Source organism: Acanthaster planci, unplaced genomic scaffold (assembly GCF_054643075.1).
Source record: "Acanthaster planci isolate LZ-2023a unplaced genomic scaffold, COTS_SCS Contig102, whole genome shotgun sequence".
NCBI classification, from domain to species: Eukaryota; Metazoa; Echinodermata; class Asteroidea; order Valvatida; family Acanthasteridae; genus Acanthaster; species Acanthaster planci.
The window spans coordinates 1-24533 of NW_028257724.1; the positions used below are offsets into that span (position 1 = coordinate 1).

A 24533-nucleotide genomic window follows, 5' to 3' on the forward strand; every position below is an offset into this window, starting at 1 on the left:
GTCATAATCAATGGGATGATGATTTCTATTTCAACAAAGTGTAAGATCACCAACAATATCTGAATAAATTTGACAAAATTTAACTTTGACAAAATTAGAATCAATATTCGAGTTCTTTTTCTCAGGTAGATTTTTAAATGGAGTGTGAATTCAAGGTTCATGAAAAAACACTGAACCTCCCAAAAATGGGAATATCTTCTAGTAAGCAATGATCAATATTTCAAAATTTATGTTAGCATAAGCAAGTTTCTAAGACAATTTCTCACAAACACCCCAACACAAATAGCACAAAAAATAAAGTTTATGCATGTTCGAAAGTCTGACAAACAACATCACTGTCAGGAAGTATCCCCACTGTCAGTAATTTCATTTTTGTGGGAATTCCAACATTTGTAATACATATATATGGTACACATTCATCGCATTTGTTTCATAAATTAACTGTAAAAGCAGTCAATGGCAAGGAATGAAATCTCACTTTCAGTGTACTGTCTCACCTCCACATTATGAAATCCTCTGGTGTTGGATTTTATTTGACATGTATTTTATGATTTGCAACCAGAAACAAATTAAATTCACCAATTTGGCCCAGTTTCGTGGAACAAAAATGTTACTCAACAAATTAAAGCAGTTCAGCTGGGAACAGATTTCTAGTAATATCCGTGATACACCCCCAACATTTTGTTTGAAAAACTGCTTTTGGAGGTATCTGTGCTCAACAGCTAAAAAAAAAATGGGATACAAACTGTAAAAGTACTTCTCACAGGCTGGCCATTTCCAGAAATAGTAGGAATAAATAGTGTCACAATTAGTAAGACACCTGTTAACTGGTCAGAAGTAAATAGTTTATATCTATCTAAAGTGAATGTGCAGGCATTTTAATCATACAATTTAATAGCATTAATTCTACAAAATAAATAAAGTTACACTTGCAACCCACATGCTAATCAATTAACATTTCTGATCAGTTCATCAGGACTATACACTGTTTACTTTGGACGCATAATTTTAATGCAACTTCTCTGCTCAATGCCATGTCAATGGCAAAGTCAGTATTATAATCAATTTTCCGACTTCACGATATTACAAGAGAAGTCAGGCTTCTTTTTCCCCATCAGCTGCACTGCATATTCTAGATGAGTTTGTAACAGTGGAGAAACGATGACAGGTGCATCTTAATATATCAGTTTGAACTAAAAATACACAACTCGACTGTGTACGGCATATCATTCATTGCTTCCATTCATACACTGAATACTCCATCAATAGTTCCTGTAATTGAGACTTTGATTCAGTATGTCAAGGGAATACGACACCTCAGGGAATAAACTATCATACCTCCAGTATTAAGACCCATCGCATGTTCATCGGGCTAAACATAAACAGTAGTCACTGGGAGCACTTAATGCATGCTTAATTTGGAATGCTGTTTGTGTCTTCTTTGTCTTGCAAATGATAGAAACATTGCAAGGTTGTGGACACTCATGTATCACAATTCTCTCATTGTTAGAAAGGTATCATTTCAGTGCCATTATTCTCTCATAATTTTCCCTCCTTTTCCTGTGTACAAAACTAGCAATATACATTGGAACAGGACCATCTCACCTCACAGTAAATTACTACTTGGTAGTTTTTACTTTGAATTTTGACCCAAAATAGGAGAAAGAGCACAGCCCTGGTAAGTGTTCCTCAGAATATTATACGACAGACGACAGCAAAGAACATGCCAATGATTACACCAGCGATGAATCGAACCAATTGATTGTATCTCAGCAACATCCATGTTTCAATTCGTCCCAAGTTCAGACGATCATCCACTTCACAGACAAGGAAATCCAGATGACCTTTGACCTCAATTTCCTGGCTGGTATTGAATGAGACCGCTCTGAGTCGGCCCACTTCAGGACTCGTCCCAACTGTGAGAGAAGCTCCATCAGTCGGTGAGAGTCTCTGTGGATCAAGTGGGCTGGCTCCATTCTTCTCAGACTCCTTCCTCTTGTTATCGCGGTTGATCTTCAACATGAGCTCAGTGATGCCGACCAGTTTTGGTTGGGGCTCCTTGCCAAAGATCTGTGCGGAGGATGCGCCTTCATTTCTTAAGTTCCATCGCTTCTTTTCAGCAGAATGACGTGAATCGACAGCCATGACTTCCGGTGAAACGCTCACATGTTCCTCCACCTCAATCTCTTCCTCATCTCCAAAATCCACAGAGTCCATTGATTCTTTAGACCATTTACTGGAGAGTCTCCTGGGAAGGGGGGTTGAGTTATTGGAGTTGTGGTCTAATGCCTGCTTTTCAGGATTAGATGAACTAGCTGGTGGCACTTCTTCCGTTGAGAGAGCTCGGTTTTCCTGGATCCGTCGAAGTGAGGATGGAAGCACAAGTTTGGATTTGGACCATTTGCGTTTGGAGAAGGCTAACGTACCTGGGTGAACTGGTTTCTCAGGACTGTTCTCAACACCACTCATCTCCTGAGCTTCTGAAGTCTGAGCCGGGACATTTTTCCCTATGTTACCAAGAATTGAGCTCCAGCCAATTTTCCCGATCTTCCTCTTGACTGGTTCTTCTTTACCAGCAGACATGGCACAGGCTTGGATGCCTTCATTTTCCTTCCCATTGCTCATTTCTCCATTCACTCCAACATCAAATGTGAACACTGTCTCGTCTGTTACACCATTCTCACGTTCCATCTGGGTTAGTTCAGCAGATGCCTCACTCGGTGGGACAGCGCCCAGATCCAAGTCTGGCACACGTTCAGTGTAACAACCTGCTAAGGTAGTCATCGGTGCCATCACAATATCATTCCCTGATACTGAGATACTATCAACAGGAATCTCTCTCTCACAAAACACTGCAGTTAAGTCAGCACTGTTAACTACATCAATCTTAGTTCTATCCAAATCATAGGTAGCAATTTCCTCACAATCTCTAGTTTCCGACAACATTTGCAAGGAATCTCTAAGAAGTGACATACATTCCTCAGGTGAGTATGCCAGCTGACTTAAAAGTCTGCATAAAGTAAGCGAGGTAGATATACATTTTTCATCTGGCATGCTGGATGGTAGACATTTCTGTCGTTCACTGATTTCAGAGTCTGGCCTCTCATGGTAACCTTGATCAACTGGGATGTCCTCACTGGTTTCAGAGTCTGGCCTCTCATGGTAACCTTGATCAACTGTGATGTCCTCACTGGTTTCAGAGTCTGGCCTCTCATGGTAACCTTGATCAACTGGGGTGTCCTCACTGGTTTCAGAGTCTGGCCTCTCATGGTAACCTTGATCAACTGGGACGTCCTCACTGGTCTCAGAGTCTGGCCTCTCATGGTAACCTTGATCAACTGGGATGTCCTCATTAGTTTCAGAGTCTGGCCTCTCATGGTAACCTTGATCAACTGGGATGTCCTCACTGGTTTCAGAGTCTGGCCTCTCATGGTAACCTTGATCACCTGGGATGTCCTCACTGGTTTCAGAGTCTGGCCTCTCGTGGTAACCTTGATCAACTGGGATATCCTCACTGGTTTCAGAGTCTGGCCTCTCGTGGTAACCTTGATCAAGTGGGATGTCCTCACTGGTCTCAGAGTCTGGCCTCTCACGGTTACCTTGATCAACTGGGATGTCCTCACTGGTCTCAGAGTCTGGCCTCTCACGGTTACCTTGATCAACTGTGATGTACTTACTGTCAACTGATTCTAAGTCAGCATTTTTACAACAATGTACTCCATCTTTTGGTTGAGATTTCTTCACAAATTGCCAAGGTACACCAGTCTGCCTGCAATCACAGCACTGTACACAGGACAGTTCATGCAAACAAGCATGCTCAACAAAACTGGCAGGGTGATTATCCAAATGACATGCACAGTACAGACATACACATGCACTGTGGGATACATCACAGATTCTCATACCTGTGGTCTCGGTGGACAGTCCAACACAGCTGGTGCTCTGCGTGCTGGTAACATGCAGTGGGTGACCCACAAAACTTTGTGCCATAAGGGAAGGGACGACCAGACATGCAGGATTCTCATCATCATCGGTGCCCATACTGTCATCAATAATACAAGGCAGGGGCAGGATACCAGCAGCCTCATCCTCCTCAGTGCATACCATAAACCCATACCCCATACCTGTCTCGCCCTGTGTGTCATCCCTTCCCTCACCATCAGCCTGTGGGGTTTTGTCATCTTTATTCTGTGAGTCAGTGCTTTGGCCATGGCTCTTTCCTTGTAGATGTCGTTGTCTGAAGGCGTTAATGTCACTTGCAGCTATGCTGGATAAACGTCTCAACCTCATTGCTGATTTCACGGCTGTTAGCGCTTTCTACAGCAGAAACATATTGAATTCAAGACAAAAATCAAAATATTCAATAATTACTAAGAACAATTCAGCGCAACAGTCAAACTCAAGCCCTAAGTATTAAACCAAACCTGAACCACTTGAGAAGTCATATTACCACATGACACAAGAATGTATGGACAAAGACAAAGCATCCATGAAAAACTCAAGTCAAAAGCCAGGACTCACTCTGCAGACCTACACAGCTAAATACCACTGCTCCCCAGTCAATCCCAAGATGCACTGCAAGACTCACCTGCCATTTCCGTCGAGAATTGAATGTCTTGAGTCTCTGTGTACTGAGTTTAGCTACACCCTGGTCATGACGTTCATCAAACTGTGACAAGAGACAAGACAAGACAAGGATGTAAATAAGATTCAAATATCAGTCAATTTGGGACCTTGAACCCCTTCTCTAAATCCCCCCCCCCAAAAAAAAGTGAGAGAAAATAACTTTGAAAGAAACACACATGGTTGTGTTTAGAACTCTGTTGTTTTTCCCTAACAAGGCTAACACATGAGAATGGTTGTTCAACCTGTTTATCTGATTCCTAACTCTTCCAGTCTTCCAACTGCACTGTTTGCAGCAGATCACTCCTAGATTTTTGTCCCCACTATAACCAGCAGGTATACCACTGAGTTCACTTAGATTTAAATGTCACCACTTGAAACAGTCAACTCCAAAGTTTATACACGGTGTGAAGTCTTCTTGAAGCCCTTCATCTAGGTTAAAGTGTAGTTTCCTCAAGCATTTATCAATGCTAACCACCATCTCAACACTTCGATGGCAGAGATGCTATCCATCTCTTGATAGCTGCCAGTGATAAAATTCAATACCTTTCCATGAAAAAGTTTGTCCAAAACTGTTGTAACATGCGTTCTCTTTAAACACAATGCATACCTTCAACCAGGAATGTTGCAAACACTGATCCAACGAAAGTCTTTTTCTGAAAAAGAAAGTTACATTTTGAGATAACTCTTACTCTACTAAGCTTGGTTAAGAATGAACAACACCAGTATTTTGCACGGCATTGCTCTACTGAAAAATATGCTCAGCACAGGAAATACTTACGGAATGAGAACAAGTTACCAATCACCATGGACTGTGACATGGATATTTATCACACAGTGTATTATTATACCTGCAGATACTGACCATGTAAAAACTAAAAAGCACTGTCTTCCTTGCCCAATGCATCATTTTTACATGGACTATTGTTCTCACAAACAGAGGTCTCAACTCATTTTTTTAGTGCCTGGAAATACCGGTAGCAGACTGACACATTGGCAGGGAGTTTCACAATGAATCCTGTTCTATCATACAGTGTACGGTGGTAGTCAGTTAGGAACTAAATTCTAGTGGATTCTTCATTGAAACATCCCTCTATCACAGAGATTTCCTTTGAAATTGGAACTTTGAAAGGATCAAGTAAACCTTTTTGCTGCCATGGTGACTATTTAATGTTGGTTGTTTTCAAACCTCACTGTCTTCACAACAGTGTCTAAAATGATCCCTCTTCTGTGAAAAACTACATGTAAATCTGAAACCTTGGACTGCATCTGGAAAGTATTACCCATATGCATCAGAAGAAATGCAGTCGACTATTAAAAGTGTATGGATGTAGGGTAATTTCTTTTAAACAAAGGATTTACTCAATTTAATTTTCTTGAGACTTTCATTCTTGAGATCTTACTTTGGATCCAGCACCAGGACAGCTTTGAGAAACTCCTTAGCTTCATCGGAAATGCTGTCCCAAACCTCATCATCAAAGTCCCAGTAACCACGTTTGACCTTCATTAATGTCTGCTTGTCATCGTCGCCCATGAAGGGAGACATTCCACTCAATCTACATAAAGAACAGCAACCGCATATTTATTCATCACCCTGACAACAACATTCTAAATGACTTTTTAGCAGATGTGCAAAACAGCACTAAATGTACTCACAGAATGTAAGCCATGACACCAATACTCCAGACATCTGAAGCAGTAGAAACCGGCTGCTTACAGACGACCTCAGGGGCCACAAATTCTGGGGTGCCAAATTTGCATATGACGTCCCTGTCCGGAGACACTACTCTTGCCAAGCCGAAGTCAATGACCTTAAGGTCATCCGAGTCAGGTGACACCAGGAGAATGTTCTCAGGCTGTGAGGAGATGGATAGAGGAATTCTTGAACTTATGGACGTGATGGTGAAAGGTCAACTAAATGCCTTGCAGGCATTCAAATGAATATTTGCAGCAAATCCAATATGGCTCTTTCTGACAGGCACACTGTGCCCACTCCAATATGTTAGGACTTGGCCTGATGTGATGAAGTCACAGGCCGTGTCCAAAATGGGCTTTCAGTTTTACGGCTAGGTCTATGGTCTACGCATCTCCGCACATTTCCAATGGAGGGAAGACCTGGACCTAGCTCTAGACCACAGACATGTTGTCTTTGACAAAGTCATGGAGTGAATAACTCCTACCGACTATACCTACCAAATTTAGCTTTATTTAACAACAGTTAGATTTGCCAAATACTGAAAAAGTTCTGACTTTAGATTGTAGTTCTGGCTGTAGATCAAACAGGCATAAAATAAAGCTCACTGACAACTTTGATCAAGCTGAATTGGAAGACTCAGCTGAATATTTGCAAACGTGTTCCCAGCTTCGACATTTAACAAGTGGATACATGTAGGTCTCTTTTATTAACCCTGACTTGAAGTGAACCCTCACCGGCGAAAGAAAGACGGACTGGTAAAAAGTTTTCCAACTTGGTTCTTGCACTCACATTCGGCGTGCGCGCGAAGACCATACATTCCAGAATAAATTTGTTGCACGTGCTCCGCGTCAAACACGCATAAACTTGTGCACCTACGTGGTGAGTTCGTACCAAAGGACTGTCAATTTCATTTAAAAACACACCCTCTTTTGTTCCCGCTACGAGTAGATAGCCAATGTTCTTGACGCTTTCTGTTTCTTGACCAGATATCACCCACCTTCAGATCCAGATGAACTATATTCTTCTCATGCATGTGATGGACTCCCTCAATGACTTGCTTGATGAAGAACACCGTCTCACTCTCTGTGATGTGATCTCGAGATACAATCCTCTCAAAGAGCTCACCTCCGCTGACACTGAGATGGGGAAGACCATTAAGGAATATACAGCACTGAAATAACAACTGTGACTACATCATCTCAACAGCACTACCTGATAGAGTTAGCAACACAGCTGCAACCAATTTACTCAAAGTAATTACATGTACAGATGAGCGTTCAAGCAAACCTGTAGTGTATTTCAATGTTGCAATTTAATCCCAACTGATACCAGAAGCACCTTCCAGGTACCCTCAAACAGTAATGCGTACATGTACTTCACTTGTGCTCACAAACTAATTAAGATTTAGACTGCATGCAAAGTACACAAAGTTGGTGTTTTGGGACACTATGTCAATTAGAGTTGTTCAATGAAACTGTCAAAAGCAGCAATAAAGCCATTGTCTCACCACAATTTCAGTTTCAGCTCATTCACATTCCACACGAGTCAATATGGCTTAGAATGTAAAATAAATACATATACAACTGCTCATGTGAAATTAATACATGTACTAGCTGCATACTCATTTTGCACATGAGCAATTGTTTAAATCATTTCCTTTCAATGCGAGTACTGGACAGCATTTTTCTCCTTAAGTCTTCAAGTTTGAGACCAAATCCTACTTGAAAGTTGGTAAACCTGAGAGACCATGTACACACATGTAAATGTCTGAGTACAGACACAGACAGAATGTATAACTAAAGCACGAACCAATGCCGAGCATCACAAGAGATCCCAAGTCCAATTACACAGTATCGTACATGTACACCTGAATCCATCAACACAACATGCCCAACTCGGCCAGCCGTCCAACCATGAGGTGATCTCTCGGAGTACATTCAGTCATGCCCACACGTAGAAGTGCACAGGAAGTGAAACTACAATGTTCCTTATTGACAGCAAGTCATCAAGTGTTGTCTCCACTGGAGCTTGTGAGAGTTCATTGTTCAGATAAAGCCTACCTTCAATGCTGACAGAGACCCCCCTCCATCTAAAAAACCAGAAAAAACTTGACACAACACATGTGCTCGGTCTATCCATAAATAGAACTAACAATCCGGTAAGAGTCCTGTACAAATGGAGGAGAAGATTTGTTTACAACTAGTTACTGCTGACAAAATCTATGTACAAACACGGCTGATCTTCAGTAAGGAAAGTATGACATACACCTCTGGCAAGGCAGTCTTTGATATACTGATATGATCAGGCACCTAACCACATTTGTGCATATACACATGTGTTTATGGTCACAGAAATTGCTGCTGATAGAGAATTGCCCTCAAACCAAACAAAACAGACTAGAAACCATTAAAAGAAGTTTTAATAAAAAGCTTTTTAAGAACAGAAATTTGTGTCTACTAACCTAATATTTACAACCCAATGACAACCTCAGGTAAGGTGTAGGAAGTGAACAGCGGACATATTCCCTTCCCAGGCCAATATAACCATTGTCATGGTAATAATCAAGTCATCTAACATGTCTCAACACGCATCTTCATTTAGTCTTACCATACACATGAATAATGCACCTCAACATGACAGAGGATTTCTTGTACAGTAACAGAATCAATCTATACAGATGAATAGTCGGATCACAAAATGGAGTTAAATCAACTACCTTGTTTATAATTTTTTCAAATGCTTCCTGTTAAACGAGTCAAACAGGATGCATCTGACAATGCATCCGGCTTGTTTCGATCTCACAGGAAGCTACGATTGTAATTGTTGGAAATTAAGCTACGTGGGCACAATACCATTTAGCACAACATCACCAGGGTTCATCAGCCATGCAAGAACAGAACACTGGTATTTGTCAGTCAGTGAGCCATGGATGAAATCCCTATTGCTGTGACAAAACTGAAACTGATTGCCAGACAACCCCTGGAAAGCCCATTGACCAGGATCATAGTGACTATACTCATGTAAACTATGTATACACAAGACTTTGCAAACAGAATGGGGATGGGTGATGTTTGCCTGGGGATAAATAAATATTGACTGGAAATATAACTATGAGGAACTGGTTTGTAGGGCAGGTGCTTAACAGACAAGATACTTCCTCAACATCCAATGTTGGAAGAATTTGACTACACAAGGAAAAGCATGTTTCAAACTTTGAACATGAGTAACTCACATGAAAGTCATGAAAATTGAGAAATTTGATGTTGCAAGCGCTCCCGAAATTTGCATGTAAAGTTACTTTTTCCCTCAGTTTACCAGTAAATTTAATTTGCCAAGTGTTTACAGTACCTGGAAACTACATTACAGAATTCATTAACTTTAACCTACCAGGACATGAGAAAAATCATACAACTTTGCTGATAGAGGACTGCATTGTATTTCTCCTCACGTTACCAACAGTGAAGTCCTTGATATCCTTTTAACTGATGAACTTACATAAGCTCGTTCCAGATTGTCAACTGCTGTTCCTTCAGCAAACTTGTGCAAACTTTTTCCAGGATTACAGTCAACATAAAAGATGATGGGTCAGTTCAAGGCAGTGGGGCAACTGGAGTGAAATTTCTAAGGAATGGGGGCACCCAAGGGGTGCACACTTTTTTCAGGGGGAAATCACAAATTGTTGAACTACAGTTGGAACATAATCTTTATCCAGACCAAAATTTCAATGGGGAAGGTGCACCCAGAAAAAAGTTTCAAATTTACTGGTGGCTTAAATGCTCAAATACTATCAGGAAGTAAAGTGCCACTGTAAGGATTATTCTAGTAATATCGGAGGCAGCTACATACGAACATCACCAATACTCCGTAGACTTTCCCCTTTTGTCCTACATCTACACGTAAACCAGCAATCAATAGCCATCACAAAAGCAACACACTCCTTCCCAGAAAGAAGTCTACTAACAGGATTACACGGGCTGACGTGACATAATAAGTCTGTGAATGGGCACTGTGAGCTAGAGGTACGTACCATTCAGGTCATCCACTTGGGGTTGGGATGAGGCCATAAAGTCTGGTACAATGCACCCATTTCTGTGCTTAATGGCATACTTGCTGGTGTAAATGTACCCCTGCTGTCTAACAAACTACAACTGTATATTAACAGGATCCTACAAAATTAAACATCGCAATTAACAAACAACTATGGACATTAAGAACAGCAGATACAGCATGTGCAATAGGAAGTCCTTACAATGGGTTGCAATATGATAGTACAATGTACATATAGTCCAGTACCCTGTCTGTCCTTTTTACAAGAGTGGCTGAACACACTCAGGTTGCATGTGAGACAATGTATACAGAGAGAGTGCAAGCAACTTGCTCCAACAGTAAATACTGAAGGAATGCCACATCATCATTGTGTGCAATTCCCATGTCGACCCCATAACCTAGTCCATACTTCCTCATTCCTTTCTCTTTTGAGTTTAACACGTGGAAAAAGGATTTCTTAGCCTGAGGGTCCTCCCCTATAAGCAGGTTTTCTCACTTGCGACATTCAGCAAAACCTATTAATAATGCTTTTGACAGGATCACAGACCTGTATTAGATCACATACCCGGAAATTCCAAAGTCCGTTTCCTTTGCATTTCCTGTGTGTACCCTATACAGAGTACTTTCACAATCTTGGTGAATGTTTCAGCAACTAGCTTCAAGTTACCTACATGCAGTGTCTCACCACAAATCGGTGAGCACATTAGGCCAGGCAAACAATCAATGCAAACTCTGTGAACATACAGCACCAAGATCGTATGAAGACGTTTCTATTCTATGGTAGTTCTATTGCATCAAAAGCACACTTAGAATGCAAGTATGTGCATGTCAATGCATGTGAATCATTTTAGCATTTTAATAATCTACAAAAAATGGGAAGAATCCAGATATGCACGGGTTATAGATATAATTCTTAGAACTTTTCAGACAAGTGAATGGCTGTCCTTTAAACAGCGAGAGAGAGAAAAAAATTATCTGACTCGGATGCAAACCAAGACATTTTGCCTCTGGTTACATAGGGAATGCTTTCTGTGTTCAGAGTTCAGACAATCTACCTGGCAAATACACCATATTTCCAAATTTTCCAGACAAAATATACAATGTCAGACCACAAAATGGTTGAACGGTAACTGGAATTTGCTATCACTGCCACGTAAGCAATGCTACTGAGACAGAAATAAGAAGATGAAACTGGTAATAGGTGTTGAGTTAGTGGGACTGTACACTGTGAAACTAGAATCAGCTATTTGGAATGATAGATTGTTGAGTACATGATATCAGTAAGGGGGGGGATATTTCAGCTCCATCAAGCTGACATGACAGACATTATAATGCACAAAATCCACTTCAATTCCCTGGGAGATATAGTCAGCTGTTCAACTGCTATCGGGTACAATCTAAAAACACTACTGTTTATTTCATATTTGCATCAGGCAACTTCAATAACTGTGCTGGCTAATCAGCTCTTTTCAACTCCAGGTGTTTGTTGAGTCCAATGAAACAAAAAGCTTATCATTAATCTTCATTTGTACGAACTATTATAATTTTTTTTTTGCACACTGAAAGTAGAGTACACGGCATGTCTCAACAATGAACACCCCTCCGCCCCCCCAAAAAAAAACCCTAAGCGGAAATTGTTCCTGAAGAATCACTAAACCATTCTAATTTTTGTTAGACTGAATGACCATTAAACACCAGTTACACCTTAATTCTAAAGCCTAGCTATTCCTACTTTTAGAGGAAGAAAATGAGAAAAAAAAAAAATTTCTGATGTTGTTTTGGGAGCGCAATCATTCCATCTGCATGATCTGTCAATATTACTGCATAATTTGCCAATAATTCTGCCATCGGCCTATCGCCAATTCTTCCTAATTTGCAATTGCGGGAGATTATTTGGAAACCGGGAATTCAAGTCAGATCAGAAATTTCACATGGGATGATTAGAATTAACTGATAGCAAAACACAATAACGCAATCATGCTGATTGACTGATTGTGCCCAACATCAACAATTGTTTCATTGTAATATTCCTGGTCACTGTTTCATCCACATTAAAGTCTAGTTTGAACTATGGCCATGTCCGAAACGGGCTTCCAGAGCTACGGCTAGGTCTATTGTCTACGCGTCCCCACGCATTTCCGATGGAGTGAAGACCTAGACCTAGCTCTAGACAAGAAAGTCGGATGCAGCCTATGTTTAAGGCAGTGCCTGTGCCAAATACATGAGGCTCAACAAAAAAACTAAATTAAACATGTAAAACCTGCAGCAGAAATGAGCATAAATTTCTCAGTGTAATGCAAATTAAAGATCAACACCAAATTAAACGGTGGCAAGCTGCAAGAAACGTACCTCACCTACAAATGTAAATGTCCCGCTACGATGTAACTGTTATCTCCTAGGATGCACTGCTCAACTGTAAATCACCCTGCGTTCAAATGCTCAGTGGGCAGGCTACGTACACACAATGAAGTTTACAGGCAGAACATGCTCCTTGCATTCAGTGGGCAACAAGCAGGTTCTCCACATCCGTCAGACTGGGAGTGGGACCACTTGTGCCACGGAATATGGTCCACCAATGCACTCTCATAAGCCTATCGCTATCGCTCATGTTCCAATACACCATCACAGCCCACAGGATAGGATTCACAGGATCACATAGGGCTCATATCAGCTTGTTCTGGGCTCTGATTTTTACTGGACCAAGTGTCAACAGCAGCTTTACCTGAGTTTACTCCTCCACCAACCACTCTGGAGTCACCCAGCGACACCTGATGGGCCTGATGATAAATAATTCACACTGGGACTGCAACAATGGCTCTCCAAATACAACATGAATAGGGACTCCCTCAGACCATGGAGGTACACATTGAACTCCCTGACAGGTCAAACTTAGCTCTCTGTGTCAACTAGCCAAGGCCAAGAATTTTGAGGTTCACAACATGCACAATAACAGAAGTAATTGAACATCATACCTGCATTGGAATGGAATGGCCCAAATTCCTAGGGGTGAACTTTGTGGCTGACAGTTAACATACAGGGTACCGGGCTGCAGGTGGTTAAAGGAAACACAACCCCTGGGAATAGACCATCCAATTTTTAATGGGAATTCTCTTTTTTTTTGGCCAACCTCTCACTGGAAAGCAAGTGAAGTGTTTGAGTTCAAGGTTGTTTCATGTCCATCAATGTGGGTTCAATAATGAATACAGAGATAGAAAAGTGATCACATGGAAAAATGAAAGCCTAAAATACATATGGACTATGAAAAGTAACCATGTATCATGATCATTGATGCCAAATGACCTAAGCTGCAGACTGTTGTCTGTGTCAGTTTAAAGACAAGTGCATGACTTGAACATGGAGGATGGGCGGCTACATGGTTGAATCTCACCCTAGCTCAATAAATGTTTTTGAAGACCTTCAGGAATCCTTCACCTACATGCTAGAAACATGCTAGGGTAAAAACTGGACCGATTTGAAAAAGGTGGGTGCCATAAGACCCCTCAACACAGCAACTTGTACTCAGACCTCTGCCTTATCAACTCTTTGCAAAATACCGGATAGAGTAGACTCATATCATGGTTGAAAAACCAAAACCAGGAAAAAAAAGCCTGTTTACTTTCTGAGGTTTGTAACTCTTAGACCACCTACACAGTTATTGCAAAAATATCTAGACTTCTTGTAATCCTTCACACCAGCAAAATAAACAACATCTCCAATTCTGTCTGGAAGCTAAATTCTGGGTTCTGTAAACACAGACAGTCAAAGGTCAACTGAGGTCACATGAATGTTGACACAAGACTTAAGCTACAAAAACTCCTCCTAAGTCTGCCAGACAAATGCAGGATGTAAACATCTTGGGGCACTTGGGTCAACTTACAAGCTGAACAGATTACCTAGAGGGGTGCCTAATGGAGCCGGTGAGGGAGGGGGGATGTCTCCACCCACAAAAAAACATCCAGGATATATACAACATATGTACAGTATATTCTCACCATCTCAGACATGTTTCCATGTATTAGTGTCACAAATCATTTTCAACTATATGGAATATTGTCCAATTAACATTACCATATATCATCCCGTAACATCACCTGAAAAATGTTGCAGCGAGATAAATGATTGATTTTCATTTTTAAAGAATCGACCATCCATTAACACACAATGTTGGTGCCATGAACGTCTTCACACCTATCGGACTAGAATTCAATTACCATTTCTAGGGAATTCGATTAGCACAATACAATGCTCACACCTGCCACAAACTGTCTGAATAATGGAATGCAACCCCATGGAACAACTGACAACCTGTTGTTGTCGCATTCTCAGAGGAAAACATTCAATCATCATTAACTCCATCGGCATGATCTAATCCTCACATGCCTCAATTGAACATTGCCACCAAAATTAATGACTACTTTATCTACTGGAAAACTGCTGTCACTGATTTTGAAATAATTTAGGCCTCCCTAGGCCCGTGGTAAGAAAATATATTCACAAATGCAACAGCTTGAAATAATTGACTAGGTTAGGAATATGTAGCTAAGATGTGAGAATTAAAAGACAAGATCTAAGCATCGTAGGACTGCATAGCTTGATGACAGCTACAGATTGAGAGACTGTGAAACAAGTTGCAGCCCTGGAGTTTAAGAAGATGCCTTATTTAGTCATGATCATATGCATCTCATTTGAAGTTTTCATCTTGGAGTAAGAGTGACCAATTCCAATGATCTATTCTAATTGATATAGGTATTACTGTAAACATTGTTTAAGGAAATGCTGCCAACAAAACGAGGAAAAAAATGACTAACTTTGATTTGCTTCAAAAAAGGATACAGTTCCATGACCATGATAACATCTTGCTTGGTCTCATAAGAATCATAGATGCTGACAAGACGTTTATGATCCAGCATTCCCATCACCAAGACTTCTCTTCTCAGATCATCCCACATCCCATTCTTGACTCGGATGATTTTGACGGCACATTCTTTCTTGGTCTCCTTGTGGATGCACTTTTTCACGATACCATACGCACCTCTGAAATCAAATTACATTGATGAAATTGATATATTCTCAATTTAATTTTCCAAAGTTCAATGAAAGGTTTTCTTAATTATTCCCTTAATTATTGGATCTGGACCATGAAACTAATCCCAAGGTTGAAGGATCTTTAATGTGGACGACGTTATCACATGGTTTCTCTTTACTTTGTCATAACTAAATGTGTTCCTTTGAAGGGTTAAAAGGTGGGAAGTGTCAATGCGGGTCACGAAAATTTGTAAGAAAGAACAGGACCAACAAGTACTTTGCAAAATTTCAGCAACCCCTTACTCTATCATTGACTTTGCAAAGGACAGATTTCCAGGGGAGTAGACAGAAAGAACTGGTTGTTTTATGGGGATCCAAAATGGATAGGAACAGTCAAATGTCTAAAATGAAGAAAGTCTAATATTGAGAATGATCAAACCTTACAGTGACGTTTATGACAATCAAGAATGAAGTAAGAAACTTAAGAAAGACAGAATCGCTTACTTGCCGAGTTCAGCCAGAACTTCGTACTCATCTTCAACAGTCACATCCTTCTTGATCTTAATCCGACTGTCAGAGAAGAAAAACTTCATCGGATCTGAACACAGAGAAAGCAGAGGCCAAAATGATGGTGTAATTACTAACAGCTGATGGACACTTCTCCCCCTTTTTGACTGCGATGTTAACCTTGCCAAGAAATTCCCCTTAATATCGATGATGGACGCATGATGTTTATCAATATTTTCTCACCTGGTACAGTAACCCTTGCAGAATGTGATACCTCCCCTGCCATATTGATAGCTGTCATCTTGTAAAATCCCTCATCATCCGGTACCGCCTGGTCAATCTTCAGGGAGCACATGTCCTCCCCCTCAAACAGGAAGGTGAATTTACTGGTCGGGGACAGCGGGCGCTCATCTTTGTACCAGATCACATCGGGCTCGGGGATGCCACCGACGCGGACGTCTAGACGAAGCTGCTCACCTGCTGGGGCACTGGTGTCAGGAAATCCTTTGATGATGTCAGGAGGCTCTGTAGAAACAAAAGAAGAGCGTCAGACCTCAGGCGACCATCTAGTCATAGAGCCATCTATTAAAGAGTGACCAGCCACCTGTCTCACTTTCCTTCAAGACTTCCATGCAATATGCAGCTGTCATACAGATACATTTATGATTGCATCTCTAAGATCAAATGTCACCATTATTGACGTAGTTCAGTTGTTTCCCCACACAAAGTTGCTGATACAAAGCTTCCAAAAATACTTTTAAACAATTCAGCCTGCCTGTTGAATCTTGTCCAAACACTTATTCATTAACTGAAGTCAGTATGGTTAACAGAAGGCACCGCCAGTACATCTCCAAGGCTGACAAACGTACAGGCAACTGTTGCTAAGGCAGCAACTGCAGACTTCTTCCCAGTGACACACCAGCTCAAAACAAAACCACTCAACAAATCACTATTCGCTCTTGATCCAACCATTCAACCATCCCAGCGTGTACTTCCACTAGAAAGTGGCGAGACAGGCATCAGTTTGTATACACACACCATACTCTCAAAACAGCCAAGGTGATGGGACAAAAAAAACCTGTGATGATTTACACAGCTGTGGACATGGCAAACATTCTCATCTACTACAATATTGACTTTCAGTGATTGATTTCAATATGCCAGTCAGGAGTTCACAGCAAAGACACATAAATTTACATAAAAGTGCACACTTTTCACACGCAGGCAAGTTCTTTTACAAAGTATAGTCATAATGACAGAGAAGAGGGAAATTTGTTTTTAAGAAGACTTCAATAGTACTTAGTTTATTTTATATGAAATGAATTCACTTTAAATGTAAACTCCTGTGACAGGACACGAAATCACTAGAATGCCATCCTAAACTTGGATGCGAAATCACTCTCAATTTTAAGGTTAATAATCTCCCTTCCAGGAAAAGGCGGCTAGATTAGCTGTGAAACAATCGAAAACAACCACAAAGAGAAATACTGTCACTGAGGGTAGATAAAATATTGCTAATCACTAGACATGTGGCGCTGAACTTTATAATAAAACTTCTGCTATCAAATCACAATGTAAAAATAAGGAATACTTGATGTCACAAGAACGTAATAGTGATTGTTCACTAATTCATTTAGGAGAGCAGTCCTCCAAGTTTAAACTTAACCCCCAGGTATGTCTGTTGAAATAAGCTGCAATGACATTAATCTGCGCTTCTACTCCATTCATACTACCTTCTAATTGTTAGCTATTGGGGCTCTACATGTAAGTTAACCAGTAAACAGAGGCAATCAATTACAGTCTATTGTCTGATTGGTTAACAGACCCACCCACCTGCAACATCAAGGTACAGTCTACAGCTAGCTTTTCCAGTCTTATTCTCAGCAACGCATTCATACTCGCCGATGTCCTTGTAGGTGACGTCCTTGATCTCTAGCAGACATGTTCCATCCTCCTTGTAGCTGGCCTGCATCTTCTTGTTGTCCACGATGTCCTCATCTCGATACCACTTGACAACGGGAGGAGGCTCACACAAGACTTTGCAGCTCAGGACAGCCGTGGAGTGCTCTAAGACGTACACATCTTCTTGACCTTCCATGAAAAAAGGCTTGATGTCTGCAGTGGAGAAACGACTCATACAATTCAGCCTAGAGTGTTGCATTTGATCTCAGACAGCTCATGTAAACTTCTAGCTAGGCTTTCTTCTTAAATCCTCTTGAATTAACATAAAAAAATCCTTGCAAGTTAAAGACGTTCTTGTAATGAACAGAAAGGAGTGTGGTTAAAACAACCGTATACATGTAGTACTACTCAATATCCACCACATCAATGTTCAATTTAAGAATGTTCATTAAGGAAAGGAAAACTTTTATAGCAAGTCCATGTAAAGCATTACCAACAAAATCTTCAAAGTGTTCTTGCTTCTTTTGACACTTTTTTTTTTAAAGTGAAGAATAAACTGAGAATCAACTGAGACTAATCCGACCATTACAGAAAATGTATGTACATTGTTTTCATTCAAATATTGTATCTTTTTCTGGTACAGCTGCAGTCATCTCTCCTTCCCACCTTTGGCTATGGAGATGGAATTCTGTTTCTTCAGACAACACTTGGAGGGAGACGCTGATGTGTCTTGGATCTTAGATACTGGGGAAGGGAAAAATCACCCAAATGATACATCAATGAAGTTGCAAGAGTCTTTCATGTGAATTTCAACACTGCGATTGAAGAAACTCCAAATGAGTAACTTGTAAATACTTGTTTTGGATGTACTGGTACAGGTGAGTATCTTGTTGATATTGGCAATATTTCAATAATAAGTATACATTTTGGTAACTTCTTTCTGCTGTGATGATGTCACAATTCACACAAAAATTATTCACGGCATGATAAAATGCTAGCAAGACTTTGCTGAATTGCCATTTCAGTCGCTGCGTGACTAGATAGCATTACACTTTGGCTTAGTGGAGATGCCGCTCCATTTAGATATCCCCACATTGCTGAGAAGTCGCCTAGGAGCTCAGGTGCACAGAGCTTTCCAGATCATGTTTATTATGACTGTCAGTTTGATAATTGATTTGTAATAGCTCGCAGTGAAGCACTGGGATGATGGCAGAGCCAAATCAACAGAAGGATATTCATAGTGTGCAAACATTATTCAAGTGACTCTGAGACCTGTGCACTGCCATCCATTTATTTTTCTTGTTTTCCATGCCAAGTGCCCCTCAGGAATTTGAATTATAAAAAGAAGACGTCCAGAGGGCTTCACCTCATGTGACTATCAAAGTACACAAACAGTGGTGGCTATTTTAAAAGTTATACATATAATGGGGTTTTTAATATATCCAAGAATAAAGTCTTCATTTTGCTGAGATTTTATATTTTTTCTTACCTGAAATTTTCTGTTCTTTTGATAAATAAAACATAAACCGCCAAAACTGTGTACTTTTTTGTGGCAATTCTTTTGTTTGGTGCACACCACGGGGCAAAGTGAACAGAACGGTGCTTGCTCTCTCACTTGGCCGCGTCCAAGCCCAGGGTTTTCCTGTTTGGCCACATGATCGTTACATTTCAATTGCCTAGGGGTGCACCAGTTTGAATTCAAATGTTCCAGTGTAACCTCCCCCCAAAAAATTTGTATTGTTTTTGTTTGTCTTTCACTCCCTTACCTTTCTTTTTTACCTTTTTTTTAATTTGAGTGAGATTTGACAACACAAAAAGCACATCTACAGCACCATCATGGGAACGCATGTGAGCAGCATGAGTGCTGCAGTTGGGCAGCCGCTGGCAGCCAGGCTTAAACCACGGCATGCATGAAGCTTCCTTCAGTGTGGTCACATGGCCACTATAAAGAGTAAATGAATGGACTACAAGCATATGGACCGTGATAGCAAACAGGCTTGCTTGAAAGCCGGGATTCATTAAGGCTACAGGTGGTGGTCCCGACTAGTCGATTACAATGGCAGCAAGCACCCACGTGTCCTTGCGCTAAAAGAGAAAGTGCACTTTGCAGAAATGACTCATAATTAAAGTCTCCCGTTCTTTTTCCACTCAATATCAGTGATTTGGCGGCAGTCTTTTTGGATCAGCCCTTCAAAAACTTTGAGTTAAGTGGATGTAGTGGTGTGGGGATTTCGAATTACGGAAGTAGTTTTGAACATAAAAGGTTGATTCCAGAGTGACTGACGGGACAATTCAATGTAACCTTTTTTTTTTAAACTTGCACCAAAAAATGGGCATGGTTTAGCCAAGAAAGTTACACTGCAAATCAACAAGAACAAGTCACATATCAATTTAAAAACAAAGGCTGAAACCAAACAATTAAATTGCTGTATAGTTGCGAATAGAATCAGCGTGACTGACGGGACAAGAAAACCTGTCACTTTTCAGAAAACGTAGATCCTTGCACAAAGCTATCTGTTCTCAACTGAGAGATTTAGTGTAAACTCTTCTCCAAATTAATCACTGGTACATAAACAACCAGTAAGAATTACATTCAATATAATCAAAGTTACAAACTCCCATACTCGGCTCATCACACTTGTGACTGACGGGACCTTTTTTGACACATTTTTCTCAGCAATCTTGAATGCCATTTTTAGGTCTTCAAACTTACGTTTTCTTCTTTTTAACAGAAGAAAACAATGATAAACATTAGTTTCAATATCATATGAGTCACAAAACTTTCAATGCCTCCTCTCACCTCAAATTCAGTAGAGGTGCTTAAATCATTACACAGATCTGTGTCTTTGTAAGTACAGTATTTCTTGTACACTTTGTTTATTTGGACTTGTACTATGTTGTTTAGACTTGTACATTGAACCATGGACATTGTATGTCTATAATAATACATACATGTGTAGATGCACTGTATAAAACAGGATACAGGATCACCTGTTTTGGGTTGTAAATCTTACATATGTAAGGGTTGTGGAATTATCAAATTCCAACTTTGTGATAAACACCTCTAGAATGAATCAGAGACGGAACATCGGACATTGTTTTCACAATATCCTCTGTTATACATGTACCAAAGAGATTTCATGTCATCCTGTGACATGACGTTGATGTCAGGATGTACATGTACCGATACATCAACATTTTCAACTTCCTCAGACGTGTTGATGTCAAGTTTTGAGGCCAAGACCCTTTCAGAAACCTGGTGCTTAAGAGACCCCCCAAATCCCATTAATACACCCTTTCCTGTGGGAAATTTGTTTGAAAGTCCAGGCCTCGAAATGGTACTAGCCCGGCATACAAATTCTGCAAAAAGTGCTCTAGCAAAAATGCCTCATCGTCACTTTGTGAGTCAAAATATAAAAGCTTAGATTTTGAAAGAAAAAAATGAGGTATCTCCAATTTAACAAAAAGTTGACTTCTGACCATATTTCAATCGAATTCGAGGATTTTTGTAGCTGAAAACTTTCTGAATAGTTTTCGCGATCCGAAACTAGGAAAATGACTGTACCAAACCTATATGAGCAAGAGACAGAAGGAGTTTTGTCTTCTGAGGGGGAAGCACTGTTGACGTATACTTCTTGCATGACTGTATTTGTAACTTTCAAACCCTGTCAGCCTAAATGACTTTTGTGTGGAAGTGTTAGTGCTTACTGTTTGAGTTAAGAGTATTTTTGTCAAATAAAACAAAATAAATGAAAATTACTTACATGTATACTATCAGCTTTTTGTTTTCCAAAATGTCAAATTCTTCATTGGTAAGCTGATAACAAATTTTGGGATTTTCTTATTTTTTAGATACAGGCTAGTAAAACTCTAAATAGGCTAGTAAAATATGCAGTTAACAGTGGGCTAGCCAGGTAAAAAAGTTAGCGCAAGGCCTGAAGTTGTAAAATTGAAGTATTTATGTCATATAAATGTACTTGTACATGTATTAGATTGTTTAAATTGATGTCTTTGTGCATACGGTATACAGTAATCATACATGTATCTGCCTCAAATTTGGAACAAAAGTGAAAATGACAGAGTGGAAATGTACGTGACTGACGGGATAGAATGTGACCGACGGGACAGAATGTCACTGACGGGACAAATTTTGAGAACATTTTCTTAGTTAAATATCTGTGAACTTTTTTTCTCAGGTTTCTGTAAGAGACTTACTGACTGCAAGATAGATTAAACTTAAAATGAAATATATGTATATAAGTGTAGAAAATACTCAACTTTCTTGTGTTTTTTTTGACTGACGGGACATTTCAACACCTAGATTTGAAAGCTGTAATATACCCTCAGAATGTTTTTACTTGGGTGTAATTTATATCCTGGACTACAGTGAAGGTATCAAAGTTGACCATGAACTCTTCATAAATTTCTTTGGCGCTTCTGCACTATATCAATTGGGATCAAGATTTTTCTACAAATTTTGCATTCCCACCCGCCCCCAGTTTCCCAAACTTCACACTGCCATAAAAGTAAATTGAATTACATTTGGCACTAAGCAAATGTGGTTTCTGACATCTTAGATGTTTATTTTAAGGCCAAAAAACAACTGGAAGCATTGAAGAAACTTTAACAATGCATACAAGTGCAACATTTCTACGGAATCACCCAAAAGCCTATTCTTTTGGCGGGAATGAAGAATGTCTTCGAGATAAGCAGAGTTTCCAGTTAACCGACTTAGTTATTGTTTACTGTACCAGTGTCATGTCAAGTAGTCACCATGCAGAGTTGCAAAAGTTTTGACACATTTTGCCGGTATCTTTTTACTGTCAAACTGTACAATTGTTGAGAGTGGCACAGTGTTTAATCCTTTATCCACAGTTATCACAAACCAATGCCAAGTCATCCCTCCTCAAACTATCTCAAGTCCATTTATTACAGGTCAGCATCATTTGAAGCAAATATTGGCTTGCTATGGGTAAGAAAATGAAGCACTGTCCCTAAAACGTCTTGCTGATTTTTCTCCTTGAAGCTTGAAATTAGTGCAATGAATTATTGACTTGTGATTTGACTTTTAACGTAAATACATGCGAACAAATGATCCTCAAATTTCTTAATAGTCGAGAACCCATCACCTACATGTAAGGGATTTCAGACATTTACCCTCCCCCAAAACCATAGCCAATCTGCAAAAAAATGCAGGATTTCTGTGATCAAAACGTCAAATACAAGCCAATTACAAATCTCTCCAAATGCTTTATGAATACAGAAACAACAGGCATAGTTTATTGACAGAACGTTCAGCCAAATGGTGATGAAATGATCAGGAAATAGATGTGGCACTAAGACCCCATCCTAAGTGAATGGGAGCATTGAAATAACATTGATGGAGTTTTACAAATAAATATATATAAATCTCCCTGACAATTTAGAAGGAATTTCAATGTTAAATTTAACGGAGGTCACAGTGTAAAATCATTCATGAATGACACAGCCTGACAAACATTTTTGTCCAGAGTGCTCTGTTTGACCATTTCCTTCGTCATACACTTTTGGAAGGAGTTGTTACCTGTCCCTTCCTTTCAGCTGTCCTGAGTGTTAACTTGTAATTGCTCTTTCACATATACATATTGTCGAGATTTCTGAATTTTGCCTGTCCCTGTTGTTCTAGGCAAACCCTCCCAAGAAAACCAGTCCCAGCTCTGCTTCAGATTCATAATTTTATTTCTGATGACCAAATTTGTAGCTTTCAGTATTTCACCAAAAAAAAAGGGTTTCCGTTAGCCCACCCCCATGAAAACCTTGACAGAATGGAATTTTAATTTGGTCGACTATGGAGCATGAGCGTCACTTGGATATTTTCCAGGGTAGGCTCCAAGCACTCATCAGCATCAAACTTAAAAAAAAAAAACAAAACTGCAGTGTGTTGCCAGTGGAAGGGGTCCACTCCAAAGTATTCTGAAGCAAATGGACAATTTTCTCCCCCCTCCTCCTTGTTCAATTTCTCGTGATTTTTCTTATTTACATCCCTCTTCTTTCATTTACCAACATTTTCCAGGGAGGCAAGGGCCCTCCCTTACCCCTCTCCTGATGCTCATCCTATGCACGAATCCAGGCACATCAGGCAACTCCTCAGAAATCACGGCATATTTGAATTTGATAAAGAGCATACTCACATAAATCCATCAGACAGACAACATCGGACTCCTCAGAAGGTTCACTAATCCCATTCTCTCCCTCGGCTCGGACCCTGAAGACATACGTCCCCTCTGCATTAACGCTGGACACCCAGTAGGATGCATCTGTGACATCAGTGGCTATCAACACCCAGTCCTCCTCATTAGCATCCTTGCCTTCAATGATGTACATGACAGTAGAATCTGAGTCATTGTTAGGTACAGGCTCCCACGTCAATAGGATGGATTCACCAGCGATTTTGGAGACGTTGGGTTTGCCAACAGGACGACAGGGAACGTCTAGGAGCAAGTATCAAAATCGCAAATCAGGATTATGAAGCAGGACTTTTCACATATGTATGCATACTCAAAAGAAAAATAAACCAATACTCATGACTCAAATCTGGAGACCAGCTCTGAATTAGAACTACAGAATTACCCAACTATAATAATGCTGGAAAACAATATATTCCATCACTGTGTTGGTGATGACCGTTTGCAAAGTGTGTTGCAAATCGACATCTTCAATCAATATCCTACACAGTACAAGTGAATGTGACAGT

General features: G+C 40.1%; 1 protein-coding gene across 3 annotated transcripts in view; it reads right to left on the bottom strand.

Moving 5' to 3' along the window:
• Positions 1-6: 6 nt before the first annotated feature.
• The window catches only part of LOC147795252 (protein Obscurin-like), a 55595-nt gene continuing 31068 nt past the window's right edge, over positions 7-24533 (bottom strand). For all 3 annotated transcript variants that reach the window (XM_087132153.1, XM_087132152.1, XM_087132154.1), the window contains 12 exons: positions 23971-24270; positions 18467-18544; positions 17732-18013; positions 16142-16423; positions 15896-15989; positions 15200-15400; positions 7317-7455; positions 6280-6479; positions 6027-6179; positions 5234-5279; positions 4589-4669; positions 7-4317 (listed from right to left, as the gene is read on the bottom strand). In XM_087132153.1, coding sequence (XP_086988279.1) covers positions 1690-4317; positions 4589-4669; positions 5234-5279; positions 6027-6179; positions 6280-6479; positions 7317-7455; positions 15200-15400; positions 15896-15989; positions 16142-16423; positions 17732-18013; positions 18467-18544; positions 23971-24270 — 4484 coding nt within the window. In that variant the 3' untranslated portion in view covers positions 7-1689. The remainder of the gene's footprint in view (positions 4318-4588; positions 4670-5233; positions 5280-6026; positions 6180-6279; positions 6480-7316; positions 7456-15199; positions 15401-15895; positions 15990-16141; positions 16424-17731; positions 18014-18466; positions 18545-23970; positions 24271-24533) is intronic.